Source organism: Amblyomma mixtum, chromosome 3 (assembly GCF_055824585.1).
Source record: "Amblyomma mixtum isolate Tamu chromosome 3, ASM5582458v1, whole genome shotgun sequence".
NCBI classification, from domain to species: Eukaryota; Metazoa; Arthropoda; class Arachnida; order Ixodida; family Ixodidae; genus Amblyomma; species Amblyomma mixtum.
The window spans coordinates 157,209,509-157,222,871 of record NC_143014.1 but is presented as its reverse complement, the minus strand read 5'-3'; the positions used below and the strand labels follow the sequence as shown (position 1 = coordinate 157,222,871).

The 13,363-nt window shown below is 47.4% G+C and overlaps 1 protein-coding gene across 1 annotated transcript in view; it reads left to right on the top strand.

Moving 5' to 3' along the window:
- The window catches only part of LOC149352476 (lysosomal aspartic protease-like), a 36,463-nt gene extending 23,720 nt beyond the window's left edge, over positions 1-12,743 (top strand). The window contains exons 2-4 of the mRNA XM_089575698.1: positions 6,600-6,731; positions 6,988-7,255; positions 12,683-12,743. Of these exons, the coding sequence (XP_089431824.1) occupies positions 6,600-6,731; positions 6,988-7,255; positions 12,683-12,743 (461 nt within the window). The remainder of the gene's footprint in view (positions 1-6,599; positions 6,732-6,987; positions 7,256-12,682) is intronic.
- Positions 12,744-13,363: the final 620 nt, after the last annotated feature.

Sequence of the window (13,363 nt, the reverse complement as noted above, 5' to 3'; positions counted from 1 at the left end):
CCGGTTCCGGTTTCGAACCCAACAACCCGCCCTTGGCAGCCGAATTCCCTAAGCTATGCAAAGCTGCTTAGTCATCGTGGCAGACTTGCCACCACGATCATGAGTGTACGGCGACAAGGCGGTCTTTTGTTAACTGATATGTGAAAAAGAACAAAAAAAGGAAAGAAAGAAAGACAGAAAGAAAGGAAGAAAGGACGAAAGAAAGAAAGAAAGAAAGAAAGAAAGAAAGAAAGAAAGAAAGAAAGAAAGAAAGAAAGAAAGAAAGAAAGAAAGAAAGAAAGAAATAAGAAGACAAGAAAGGGGACCAGAAAGAAAAAGAAAGAAATGAAGGAAGAAAGAAAGGGCACTTCGAGGACTGGAACTAAGCCAACCAGCCGCGATGTCGATCGATAGGCGAAGGCGGTGGCTATTCTTTTTCTTGCGTTTACATTTATTCTTGTCCCAATCCGGTCGGCGCTCTCTAAAACTCGGCACGCGCGCATGAGCAAGACGCCTCACTGCTGCTCTTAGACCGAGGCGTTGCTTCCATTTGCGTCATTCGTAGTGGCACGAGCCCATCGCGCCTCCGAAGGCCGCAATGGACTCATTGCCGCACGTGCCAGCCCGCAGAGGATAGGTGACGCACCTGTTTGGTTGCGTGCTGTGCTATTCGCTCTCCTTTGAGCAGACAATTGTGCACAGGAGCAAAACGGGCTCAGAGTTCAGCATGCCTGTAACGCACGTCGCTAGTGTATTCGTGCTCTGCGCACGAGTATACAAACGAACGTCAGAGGAAGTGAACGTAAAGACCGTTAGCTGGCTTTAGCGTCTGAATTTTAGCGCTACTGACTGTGGCCTGAATGTACAGCTACGTAATTTTAGCTCGCGTTGTTAAACACCAGCGAACATTTTGACTAGATCAGAAAATTCTTCCTTTCGCGGTGGGCATGTTCCGCATCACGTTGTCGCAATTGTTGCCTCCCAGACAGCAGAAAACGATGGCATAACGTTACGCAACCGTGTAATTTGCAGGAACGTCACAATTCTCACTTAAGCATCGTTCTGTCGTTAAAGATGAATACATAACGTTCATGTTATGTGCCAAACGTTGGTTTAAAACGCGAACTACGCGCCTATTGTCATAACTTCGTTTTAAAGGGTAACAATAGTAGAGCTTGTCGGGCTAGTTGGTTCATATAAATGCGAAGAACTGCGCGAACGAGATTGGGACGGCGAAGAGGCAAAAATGCACACAAACGCAGAAACCTCTCTTTGCTCTTCGCCGTCCGTGTCTCGTTCGCTCAGTTCTTTCTTTTTGGTAGCAATGTTCGAACTTACAACTCTAAAATAGCGCTACAAGTACAGTACTTGCATAATGCTACTAAATTTTGCTTGTTCTATGCTACGGGAAAAAAAAAAGTGGCAGGGTTTTAACGTAGTTAAACCGAGCAGACGTGCGAAAGCACGTGTTTAACTAATTGGGTCATGGTTTTTCTTTGCCGAGTCACCTTGAAAAAACGTAGCAGTAAGAAAATACGGTGACGAAATAGACACACATACGACAGGACGGATGCTGCACTTCCAACTGATTTTTATTGAGAAAAGCAAAGCTTAAGTACAGCGCTGCTATCGCCTCGTGGCAATCAACCGCAATGGTTCAAAAACGCTATTTCATTACCAAGAAGAGGCAAGGAAGCGGTGCTGACTCATTGACCCCCTGCCTTTCTGATGTGACATTACTCAATAATTTCTCTTTCCATCCGATCCTTTCCACGCCCAAGAAACTTAGTTTTTCGAAAAATGGGTTTACACTTTCAGTCCCGACAGTGAATAGCAAGATGACCACTCTTACCTTCTTTCACAAGATTGTAATGCTCCTTATCTCTCTCATTAAAACAGCGTCCGGTTTGACCAATGTACGCTCTATTGCAAGTGAGCCCCGCCGCGGTGGCTCAGTGGTTACGGTGCTCGGCTGCTGACCCGAAAGACGCGGGTTCGATCCCGGCCGCGGCGGCCGAATTTCGATGGAGGAGAAATTCTAGAGGCCCGTGTGCTGTGCGATGTCAGTGCACGTTAAAGAACCCCAGGTGGTCGAAATTTACGGAGCCCTTCACTACGGCGTCCCTCACAGCCTAAGTTGCTTTGGGACGTTACACCCCAATAAACCAAACCAATCTATTGCAAGTGAGCGGAATACTGTGCACTACCTGAGTAGTGCAACGGTAACGGCACTACCTGAGTCGTCGGCATGTCTGGCGGCAATATTAGACTAAGGTTGAGCTCTGATCGAGGTTTAGCTGATGTGATCTGATCTGTTCGCGCAGCAGATGGAAGTTGATGAAGACGACGATGTGCAGTACACAGTGCGAGAGTGTGTTGCAGCTTCATGCAAGGCGTGATCAACTGCGGCCGTAGAATACTGTTGTTTCTTGTGCAGTGGCCAGCGCAGCTGATCTGCTTGCGCCGCCGCGGGTTGGAATCCCAGTCGGGGCAATGTTTATTTCATTTATGTAATAAAAGTCAAGGTCAAGGCTTCAGCGATGGCCCTGCTTTTGTAGCTCTAGTCATGAGGCAGAGCTTTCGCTCTGAAAAGAAATGCCTGCCTGCTAGGCGCCTTTCTTCTTCCCTCTCTTTTGGAGGCGGCATACCTCATTGCTACTCTGACCCAGCGAAAAAGCTCGTCGCAACGTTACATCTACATGGAGGTATGGACAAGTTGTTGCAACATGATTTCAATGTTAAAGCGCAACACTGGAAAGCGAAGAGACACAGCGCTCGCGCGGCTACTGTCTTTTTGTGTCCTTGTAACGTGTTGCGCGATAATTTCGAAATCACGCATGCTTCCTTCGATAACTCCCTGAGGCTAACAACGACACTGACCGCGAAAGTGCATGACATTACTGCGCTTGCATGACACTACTGCGCTTTCTGCTCTTGCTTATAAACGCTAGGTGACGACTTCGTTGTATACTGGCTGCAGCAGCTTCGTGGACACAATGGGGCAATTTAAACGGCTCCAAGTGGACCTGCTCTGAGACCTTTATTGCTGAAGCCAAAGCGTTGCCTCGGGGACGGTAAACTTGCTCCGATATTCGCAATCCGGTGATTTTGTTCCTTTTTTTTTTCTGTCAGCTGTTAGATTTTGCGAAAGTATAACCCGCTTGAAAGTGTTCGGCTTTTTTTTTTTTAGTTCAGCCTTCTTGCCCTAAACCACCCATCTAAGAAAGCGATCATTCGGATCGGAGGCAACATATTATCTGAGCACAATTTCCGCAGCAAAATTTTGCGAGGAATGCAATAGTCTGCTAATGTTATAGAAATTTAATCGCTTTCCTACTAAAATATGTGACGTGTCCGAAGTGAAGTTATGCGACAGAATTGAAGTTGGCATATAAAATTGACAAATTTCATATTTGATTATCATAATATTGCAAATTATTTCCGCACTTGAATGTTAGGGGCTTTCTAGGCTTATGTATTGCATAAAAATGAGAAAATTTGTGGTATTTTCTTATAGACGGTTTTTCTTGTTACGTGCACTCAGTTGCGTAAAAAAAGCTCGAAGAAAATAAAACCTTTCACGTGGCGGTAATATACATGAACCCTGAAAATTTCAGTAGAATCCAGCAAGTAGTTCAAATTTACGCCTTTGGGGCCAGCATACCCCAGTTTTTTTAAGTCCTGCTGCTTTACTGTCGCAAACGCCTCGCGTTTGGCGGTGCCTCTCGTTTCAAGTGTCAACAAAGTCGCTTATTAAACCAAGAAAACATTTTATTCGGGCTCCATCATATGTGCCCGATAACAAACGCATATGCACTCATGCAGTCGAATCGAAACCGCTAAACAGTGAACTCATCGTGTTAGGCCAAACTCCTGAACCGGGCCCACTTGATCACGTGCTGGCCGTAATTAAACATGGTAAGCAATTGAGACAGGCTCGGATTGCCTGACGGCGCTCTTAAATCGCGCGCGCTGGCAAAAACAAGACGATATAGCATGAAGCAACTAAACAGCCACTAGCGCGACATTGGCGAGTGCATATGGTTTGTGATTTCCCCGATGGCTGCTTCGTCTTGAACGTGCTCCCTTTTCACAAGGCCGCACGCGGAAGAAATTGGCAGAAACTGCAAAAAAACGAAAAATCGCAGCAGCGAAAGTCGACCGTCCCGACGCCTGGACTGCGGTAACTGCCGTCCCAAGCGGACTTTTGAAAAAGACCGCTAGGACTCCTTCAGTATACCTTTTAGTATACCTATACCTCCCTTTTTACAGTATAGTATACCTCCCTTTTAGTGTACCTATAGGCAACGGGCGAACTAACTCCGGCGCCGACGGGGGCGCCACTCGCGGCGAGGAGCACATATGCCACAGGACATGCTCGCCACCGCGCGAGCCCCAACGGCTGCAGTCTGATAGCGGCGGCGGGTCCTGATGTGTTCTCAGTGCTGAGGCTGCAGATTTTAAGCACAAACCGTTGAGTTTTCGCATCGTTGTATATTGCACAGGCTTGCACATGCCGGCAGTCGGTTTGACAGCTACAGTCGCTTGATCATGCTTGTTTAAGGCAAATGTTGCATCCCACACATTAGCGTTTGTCGGTTACCGGAGAACAAAGCCGTGAGTGCAGATTGCTTGATATTGAATCCCCATATGTCACCCGAGAATATGTGGCGAGCTTTTTGTTGGCGATGCGAAACCAAATGAAACCCACCCGGCTTACTACCGCTAAGCGCTGTTGTAAAAGCGACACTCTAACCTCTGGGAGAAAAAAAAAATATTCGGAACTAACTTATTTTGGGGACAAGTCCTCATAGTTCTGCCGAAACTCTGTTCGTTTTGAAAATCAGTATATGAGGATTTCAGAAACGAACGGCACACGGGAAAGGCGCTTCTGCTGCGGAACCTGTTCCTACATAAAGTATGTAGCGGTAGATGAATCACGGGAAAAGTTTGGGCGTGCGCTCGAAAATTATAAAAATAAATATAGCTTTGTAAGATTTTCTGATCATACCGGAACGGCTTCTTTCGTCTTGTTTGAAAGAGCATCATTATTTTACTACTGAATCGGTACAGCTCCTTTCAAAGATACATTGCCCCAGGTGAAAATATCTTAAGTGATCGAATTGATTTAAGGAAGTTTCTGAAGCTGGTGTCAACTGCTTTCAGCTGGAATCAACTGCCTGATCACTTGGGATCTTTTCACCTGAGCCGGATATTAAGTACAATTACTCCCTTCATTCACTGCTGTCCTCCTCATGTCCACCAACCACACGTTGCTTTCAGTACCGTTTTCTATCCGCAGAAACGCCCCAAGCTCGCGCTCTGCTTATTTGTGGCCGAAACTTCGCAACTTGAGCCCACAGAGCGACAGCTGCATAGAGATGAAAAATTTCAAGAAATTTTGAATGCTCGAAAGAAAAAAAGCGCTTTTCTTTTTCAGGCTTTTTTCAGAAAAATTCGAAATTAAAGCGCAGCTCATTAGCACATTTACTTTGTAACTCAAAAATGAGTAAATAGGGATATTTTTGAACCAAACCAAATGTGCTGCAAAACCTTTTCAGGAAAATATGGCGACATATATTGCATAAAATAGAATCGACGCAAAGCATTGCATCAGTGTGGTTCGTCACTGGTGGATGGGGAAATGCTTGTTTGTGCGCCTTTTCCCACGTTTACATTCGAGTGCACGTACTCAAGTTTTTGCACGCACTCTCGCGCAAGCCTGCAGCGCAGCTTCGTATACGCACTTTAACGAACTACGACTAGACTCTTTCACACGGCACAGACAATATAGGAGAATTCTGAGTTGCCGACATGCAACTGACGTCCGCGGTTGGTTGCTACACAGACCTTGCCACCATGTGGACAGCTCCAGATGCTTGACGCACTCTCATGCAGCTCATTTACACAAACTTTTACACTGCGTGGGGAAGTGAGACTGTGCAGATAACTCTGTTTGGAAATTTTGTAGTTTTTTTTTTCTTTTTCTGGACCGTGAAAACAAAAACGAGAAAAAGAACGTTCTTTTCCCCATTTTTTTTTCTTCAAAGGTTTATTTCAGGCACTCGCATCTCTGACTATGCGAGTGTAGAGCTTTGTGGAGCACAGAACGCAAGACACAGCGCAAGCGCATGCCCAGCTACAAGTCTTTTCAAACCCTGAGTTACTAGAGCAAATGCACAAGAAGAAAGTATATTTACATTGCATGTGGGCCAAAAATGCAAGCAGGGTACTGTTGGCCCCAATAGCTAATGGCTGTCCTTAGGTCCGGATGTGAATTATAATCGACACTCAGCACAAAGACAGGTGAAGCATTACACATGATGAACATATAAAATTATAGCCCACTAATTAATAATGGATCAAATTAATTTCTATCGAACATGCATAAATATTTGCACGATCAGATAAATTACTGTAGTGCCCAAATCAAGCAAGAACACATGTACTCAATCAGTGGTTCATTTTCAATAAATGGTTTTAGAGCTTTGCTGAAGTATGACTCTTTTCTGCTGGTGGGCATTTCCGCCGGAGCACGCCACTCGGGCACCCCTGAAGAGTGCCGTGTGCTGGGACCGGCACGTACTATTTATACTTTGTGTTTTCGATTATTTACTCAGGCAGCCGCAGTAAGTACGACAGCAGCAAGTCGTCAACCTACAAGAGAAATGACTTCAAGGTGAGGTACGAGTCCGCCCATGTGCGGGGAACGCTGAGCAGGGATGACCTGGGCATAGCCTGGGATGACCTGGGTATGTATATTGCATGTAGAATTATATAATCATCTGATCCGATCGTGATTAGGATGTATGCTTAAGGTGATATGTTATGTACTACTGCCTCTGCTGCGCCCGGCGAGGCCAAGACCTAGTCAGGAGACCAATAGTCTCATTTTGTCTTGCCTCGTGGGCAATACTTGTATTGCCTAAAAAATGAATGAATAAATAAATAAAATAGCCGGTGTGAGCGTGAGGGGGCAGCTGTTCGGCGACATCACCGAAACCACAGGAGAAATCTTCAAAGTGGTCACCTTCGACGGCATTTTGGGCCTCGGCTACCCGGAAATATCAGTGAAGAACCTGGTGCCGCCGTTCGACAACATGCTCAAGCAGCAGCTGGTCACGGAGCCGCTCTTCTCGGTGTACCTCAGCAGCACGCCCAGCCAGGAGGACGGAGGCGAGATCCTCTTTGGGGGCGTGGACGCCAAGCGCTACATCGAAGGAATCACCTACGCACCCGTCTCCAAAAAGGGCTACTGGCAGTTCTCCATGGACGGGTATGTCGAGACACCACCCCCAGGGTGGCTGAGGCCTCGCGAGGCGGCATTCAGCCCTGAGGCTCGACCCCTTATAAGGGCTGGTCGCTTCAGTCCTTTTGCTCAGAGTTGTCAGATTAGCAAACATTTTTTATTCATATTTTTCGTGGCAAAATCTGCAAATCTGCAAGCGCAGCGCCAGGACATGGCGAGAGCGGCACTTAGTGCGTGCAAACTAGTTTCTCAAAGAAAAGCGAAGGTTTGTGGGTTTGTGGGGAGTTTAACGTCCCAAAGGGACTCAGGCTGTGAGGGACGCCGTAGTGAAGGGCTCCGGAAATTTGGACCACCTGGGGTTCTTTAACGTGCGCTGACATCGCACAGCACATGGACCTCTAGAATTTTGCCTCCATAGAAATTCGACAGCCGCGGCCGGGATCGAACCGGTGTCTTTCGGGATAGCAGTACAGCACCATAACTACTAAGCCACCGCGACGGCTTAGAAAAGCGAGGACTGGGGCAAGTTTCTCATGGCACGAGCCATAGCCTATTGACGGACATGGGGCGCGAACGCGCAATAGCAGACTGCAGCAACGAAACGTTTCTGTTTTGCACAATGTGAAAACGGAAATTTCTATAGTGTACTATTTTAAGCGTTATTATTTTTTGGAAGAATATTTGCTCCGAAAAGCGTGTTTGTTAAACGTAAAAAATTGTTTTCCACGGTTGACTATATCTGGCGGCATGACGAGAGAGCCCTCTCTCGCCATGGACAAATTCAGCGCTCGTTTATGCCTATCTGCTTCTCTGCTCATTTACTCCAATGTACAGTAAGCAGATTTTATTACAAAACATATGATTCTAAAACAACGCTTCCTTGCAGCATATATAACTTGCGAAAATTTGTATTTCTGCAGTCGTAGTTATGTTTTAGGGCCAAGCCAAGTACGATACGCTGTCTTCCCGGCTTTCCCACGGTGGATGAAGCGCCCTTTAAAGGTGCACTAAAGAGGAATCTGAAATCGTCTTTTTACAGCGGGAACTCTTTCTACACTCTCCAAGCATTCTTAAAAAGTTCAATTATTGTCAAGTCCAATTAAACGTGCCGGCTACGGCCTTTTTTTTTTTTTAATTCACCTTCGAAAAGAGAAGGAGTCAGACAACGCGTGGAGTTCCTTTCAGCCAGTGGCGTGGCGGCTTCGCTTTCGCTTTTTTGTTTTTTAGGTTTCGTGAATAAATAGTTTCAGTCGCAGACTACAAGCCGCAAATTAGGCCGACCGAAATAAAAATACGCGTGGACTCTTTGCTTTCGCCGATCGCTACGTATCACTCCACCGATGACAGAGCGGAAAGACGCCACGCGGCTTGCTGAAAGGCGCTGCACGCGTTGGCTGACTCCTCTTTTCGAAGGTGAGTTCAAAAAAAAAAAATAAGGTTAGAGCCTGGACCTCTAATTAGATTAAATAGGGTAATAGGCCGCACAGGACAATAATTCGAAGTTTCTTAGAATGCTCGGGGCGTGAAGGTCGAGTTCCCGCGGTAAAACGACAAGCTCGGAATCCTCTTTAGTGCACCTTTAAGGAACTCGCATAGACGGTGGCGCCAGCTTCCCTTCTAGGTGATATATAGAAACTCTATGCTTTGTAGCTCATAAATAAGTAAAGAGTCGCATTTTTGAACTAAAACAAATGTGCTGCAATGCCTTTTCAGGAAAATAAGGTGACATATTGCGTAGAATATAGTCGACGCAAACCATTGCATCGGTGTAGCTCGTCAGTGGTGGGTAGGGAAATGCTTGCTTGTGCGCCTTTTCCCCCGTTGAGTTTCGAGTGCACGCACTCAAGTTTTTTCACGCACTCTCGCGCAAGCCTGTTGCGCAGCTTCGTATACGCACTTTACCGAACTGCGACCAGTTTCTTTCACACGACGCAGGCGATGGGGCAATTCGGAGTTGCCGACATGCGACTGAGGTCAGTGGTTGGTTGCTATAAAGGCTGTTAAGATCGGCGAACACGGACGTGGGAGGAATTCCTCGCAGACATGAGTCATCATCAACAAAGTTGCGGCGAGGACTGGCGTCGGCGGCAGCAGTAGCGGAATCAGCGGCAACGGCGGCGGCGTCAGGTGGCCGAGTCTGCCCTAGGGTGGCCGGACGGAGTGATACTGTGAAAGGTCAAGCGGTTGATGTTACTTGAAAGACGGCTGCGACATTGACAGAGGTCCCGCGTTTCGGACACCAGGCGGGGGAGTACAAGGCCGTTCGTTCACCTGCTGGGAAACGGCGTGCAATTCCTCTCCCACGGAGGCACCTACCTTGCCACAGTGCTGAAGTCGACACGACAGCCTTCGATGACGTGTCCGTTTCCCTGTCCACCAGATGGGAAACGGCGTGCTGTTCCTTTCCCACGGAGGCACTGAACTTGCCACAATGGTGAATTCGACACGGCAGTGTTCAAGGACTGGCGTTTCCCCTCTCCATTGACCGAGCCGCGGGAGAGCATCCGCACCGCCACCTGCCGTTGGCGGTACCACCAGTGTCCACAACTGCCCACCTGATTGGACATCGTTTTCCGAACTTTATTCCCCAGTCTGGAATCTGGGGAATGCGAAGGGTATTCAACGGGATGTTGTTGTGTCATATCTCGACTGTAAATAAGTACAAATAAACCTACTGTACAGTTTCCTCCATAACGGAGTTCGACGCCGTGCTTCGGAGCCGAGTACTGCGGGGCTGAGGGCTCCTCCGTCTCCAACAAAGCCTGTTCACTATGTGGACCGCTCAGAATGCTTGGGACACTCCCAAACAGTTAATTGAGACCAACTTTTAGTGCGTATGGAGGTGAGACTGTGCAGATAGCTCGATTTGGAAATTTTGCATTTTTTTTCTCTTCATCTAGGCCATGAAAAGAATTTTTTTTTGCTTTTCCCCCAAATTTGTGAAGGTTTTTTCAGGCACTCGCATCTCAAATGAGCTGCACCATGCTCGCATTTTTTTTTTGCTTGCCGCACTACAGACGCATGACATCGCGAGTATTTTGTTGTCGGCAGTAAAGAGTTTTAGCGCTCTCATACGTTAAATACGCAAACTACGGTGCCTATGAAACCGCACGACAAATGCGGGCAAGCACGGCGCAGCGATAGCAACCGCCACGCGTTACCGTACTGGCCGGCCGCGTGGCTGTGCTAAAACAGTCTAAAAGCAGCGAAATCTGTAGGTACGTAGAATACAAGTGTTTATTGTGAGGAAGCACAGCGGCGCATTTATCGTCGGTGGCGTGCATTTCGCTGTGATCTCAGATGCGCCTGACAGCACTAGCTCCTTCACATGATGTACTGTACTTTTCTTTATTCAAGAAAGCGCGGGTCCGTTTTAAAATTCTTCTACGATAAAATAACTCCGAATTCAACACTCTGAGCCATGCAGTGCTGTCAAAACAATTATCCGCGCGCTTTCCCTTCCGATGCCTTCAGTTTCGCGATATATGCTACTCAGTCTTGTGTACGCCGGCTGCGCCGGAGCTGCCCTGCAGTGCTCTCACCGCCGCTCGCTGGGTGGCACTGGCTGCTTAGCGATCGCGGCGGCTCCTAGCGAATGCCCGTTGCCTATACAGGCGGTGCGCAGGGTGTATATGCAACATCCCACCCAAACGAAGCGACCCAGGTGTATATGCAAAGTGTGAATGGTTCCTTTAAGTTAAAAAAACGAGTCGTCACAACCGCAGAAAAATAAAAAATGGCGGCTTACTGACTGCAAAGTCTGTTCCGGAGCACCTAAAATTTGAGTTGGCAAGCTTTCTTTATTCGTTTCTTTCTTACACTGAAGATAAACACCGCGTTCGTTTTTCGATTGTAAGTGTGATGCGTACCCGTGTTTTTTGGTCTCTTCATTGCAGCTCGTTTAAACAGAGGTAATCGCTGCCTAATCGGTATGGCGGTTATGGCGATGTGGTGGTTGAAAAACCATTTTTGCCCATACCCCTAGTCCGCGGCTGTTCGCGGTGATGCGAAATGCACAACACTAGGTTTAAGCTGCCTCTTTTTTGTCCCATGCCATAATTCAGAAGGCGGACATAAAAGGCTAGATTTGCGTTAAGTCGTCACTACAATACTTCTGCGATTTCAAATGCGACTGCAGATTCGTGGCGTGTAGCTTGTTTTGCTTTCAAACCCTCCTTTTCCGATTTCACTTCCTCCGTGAGCATCTCAAGGAATAGCAGCTGAGTGACAAATGCCATCTGAATAAAAATGTCGAAGAAAAGGAGATTATCAGAGGCGGTCAACTGTAATTTTATAACTTCAAACATGCCCTCTCAAGTGAACTTTGTATGCAGGCATATGTATGGGAATGTGGCACCAACGTGGTATCGGACTTTGATAGCCCCGAGTTCACAAAGCACCATGATCAGGCTGTCGCTTACAAACTTTGTAAGCTACGTTCTTATCAGACAGTTGGTCACATTGTCTTACGCCGCGGGAAGCACTCCGCCCGAGCGCGGCCCGTCTCAGAAGTAGGACACTCTCAAACCGCAGCATCAGTTTGACGTGTCCAGGAAAAAACCATGCAAACTGGACAGAGCTCAGGCTAATAGCCAGAATTCCATTCTGTCTACCAGTTTGCGCCGGTCCGACACGCTAATTGCGGTTTAGAAAGTGCGCTGTTGTTTGAAGGTCTCCTTTTGTCCGTATGTTGTGGTTGGACCATGCGTTATTTCCTCATGTCTGTAAGCAGCCAGGAGCGTGCCTGCCTGTTCTTCATGCGGCTTGTCTCGACAAACAAAGAGGAAGATTCCTCAAAGAGGTGCGCATCTTCAGTGCTCTCCCTGTAGACACTGGCTCTCTCCTGCTATAGCTGGTTACGGCGCGAAAACCTCAGACGGCCGAGCATGCTTCGCGTATTTTAAACCATGGGCAATACTCTCTACTCGGGTGTCGCTCGAAAAGCCCCGGCGAAAGTCTGCCGATTTATGACATTATTAATGGTGACGCAATGATGAACGCCAAAATGCCGACTTAATCAGAGGAAAGACGTGCTGCCTAGCGTACCTGTTGCGGCACCAGCATGCTATAGTGAGCGTAGTCACGGCTATAGCTGTCGTACTATGATAAGGTGAAATGCACAGAGGAGAACAAGCAGTCTACGGACAAGAATAGTGCGACATTTGTGCCTTTTTGAGTAACGATATTTAGATTGAACGCGTCAGAGTAAACTAAGGAATGAAATGTACCGCTCACAAAAAATATAAATAAGCTGTGGCAACGCTGTCATTGCGCCTCAGGCTCTTCATCACTTTCTCTAACAGACGCTTCAGTTTGGAGTCAGCGGATGCGGTACATGTCCTGTCGCGCTGTCACGCTATGGGCACACCACACACTGTTCTGCGTCGCTTCAAGAGCAAGATCGAAGTGTATTACACGCCAGATGCAGTGTTAAACACTGCACTCACGTTGCAGATATGGGGAACGTGCAGTAGGGATGAAGCGCCACTATGCGGCCCCGAGCGATGGCATCTGAGGCGATATTTGCAGCAGGCGACCCATATCGGTGCCATTCCGCTTCCAATTACCAATGCGTTGCGACGCTTCGCAAAAAACTTTTGCGTTTTCTTTTGCAAGAATGATTGTTGCAAATGTTCTCCCGAGGAAGAGGTTTCATGTGACGACGTGACTGTCTTCCTGACGAACAGTAGATGCTGTGCTCGAGGGAGAAATTTTCTGTTTTTTTCTTTTTTGTCGATGGTTCTGCCCATTATACGCAGTGCGCCGGAATCGAGCAGCGGAAGAACGGTACCCCAAAACGCGCAGTGTTGGCTCGCAGTTGCTAGTACATACACAGCGTCGGTTCCACACACATGACTTGACCTCGTTGTATTTGGTACTGATTTGTGGTTTTTCGGCTATGAGAGACACCGTATAGTGGAAGGCTCCAGATTAGTTTCGACAACCCCGAGTTCTTTACGCGCGCTGAGATCGACAGCACACGTGCGTTTTTGCTTTTCAACTGCGTTCAAATGTGGCTGCCGTGGACACGTTTTCCATCCTGCGTCCTTGAGTTCGGCAAGCGAACGCCACAACCACTAAGTCAGCGCGGCGGGCTTCCGCCGTATTAAAATATCCAAAAGTATAAATACAGTA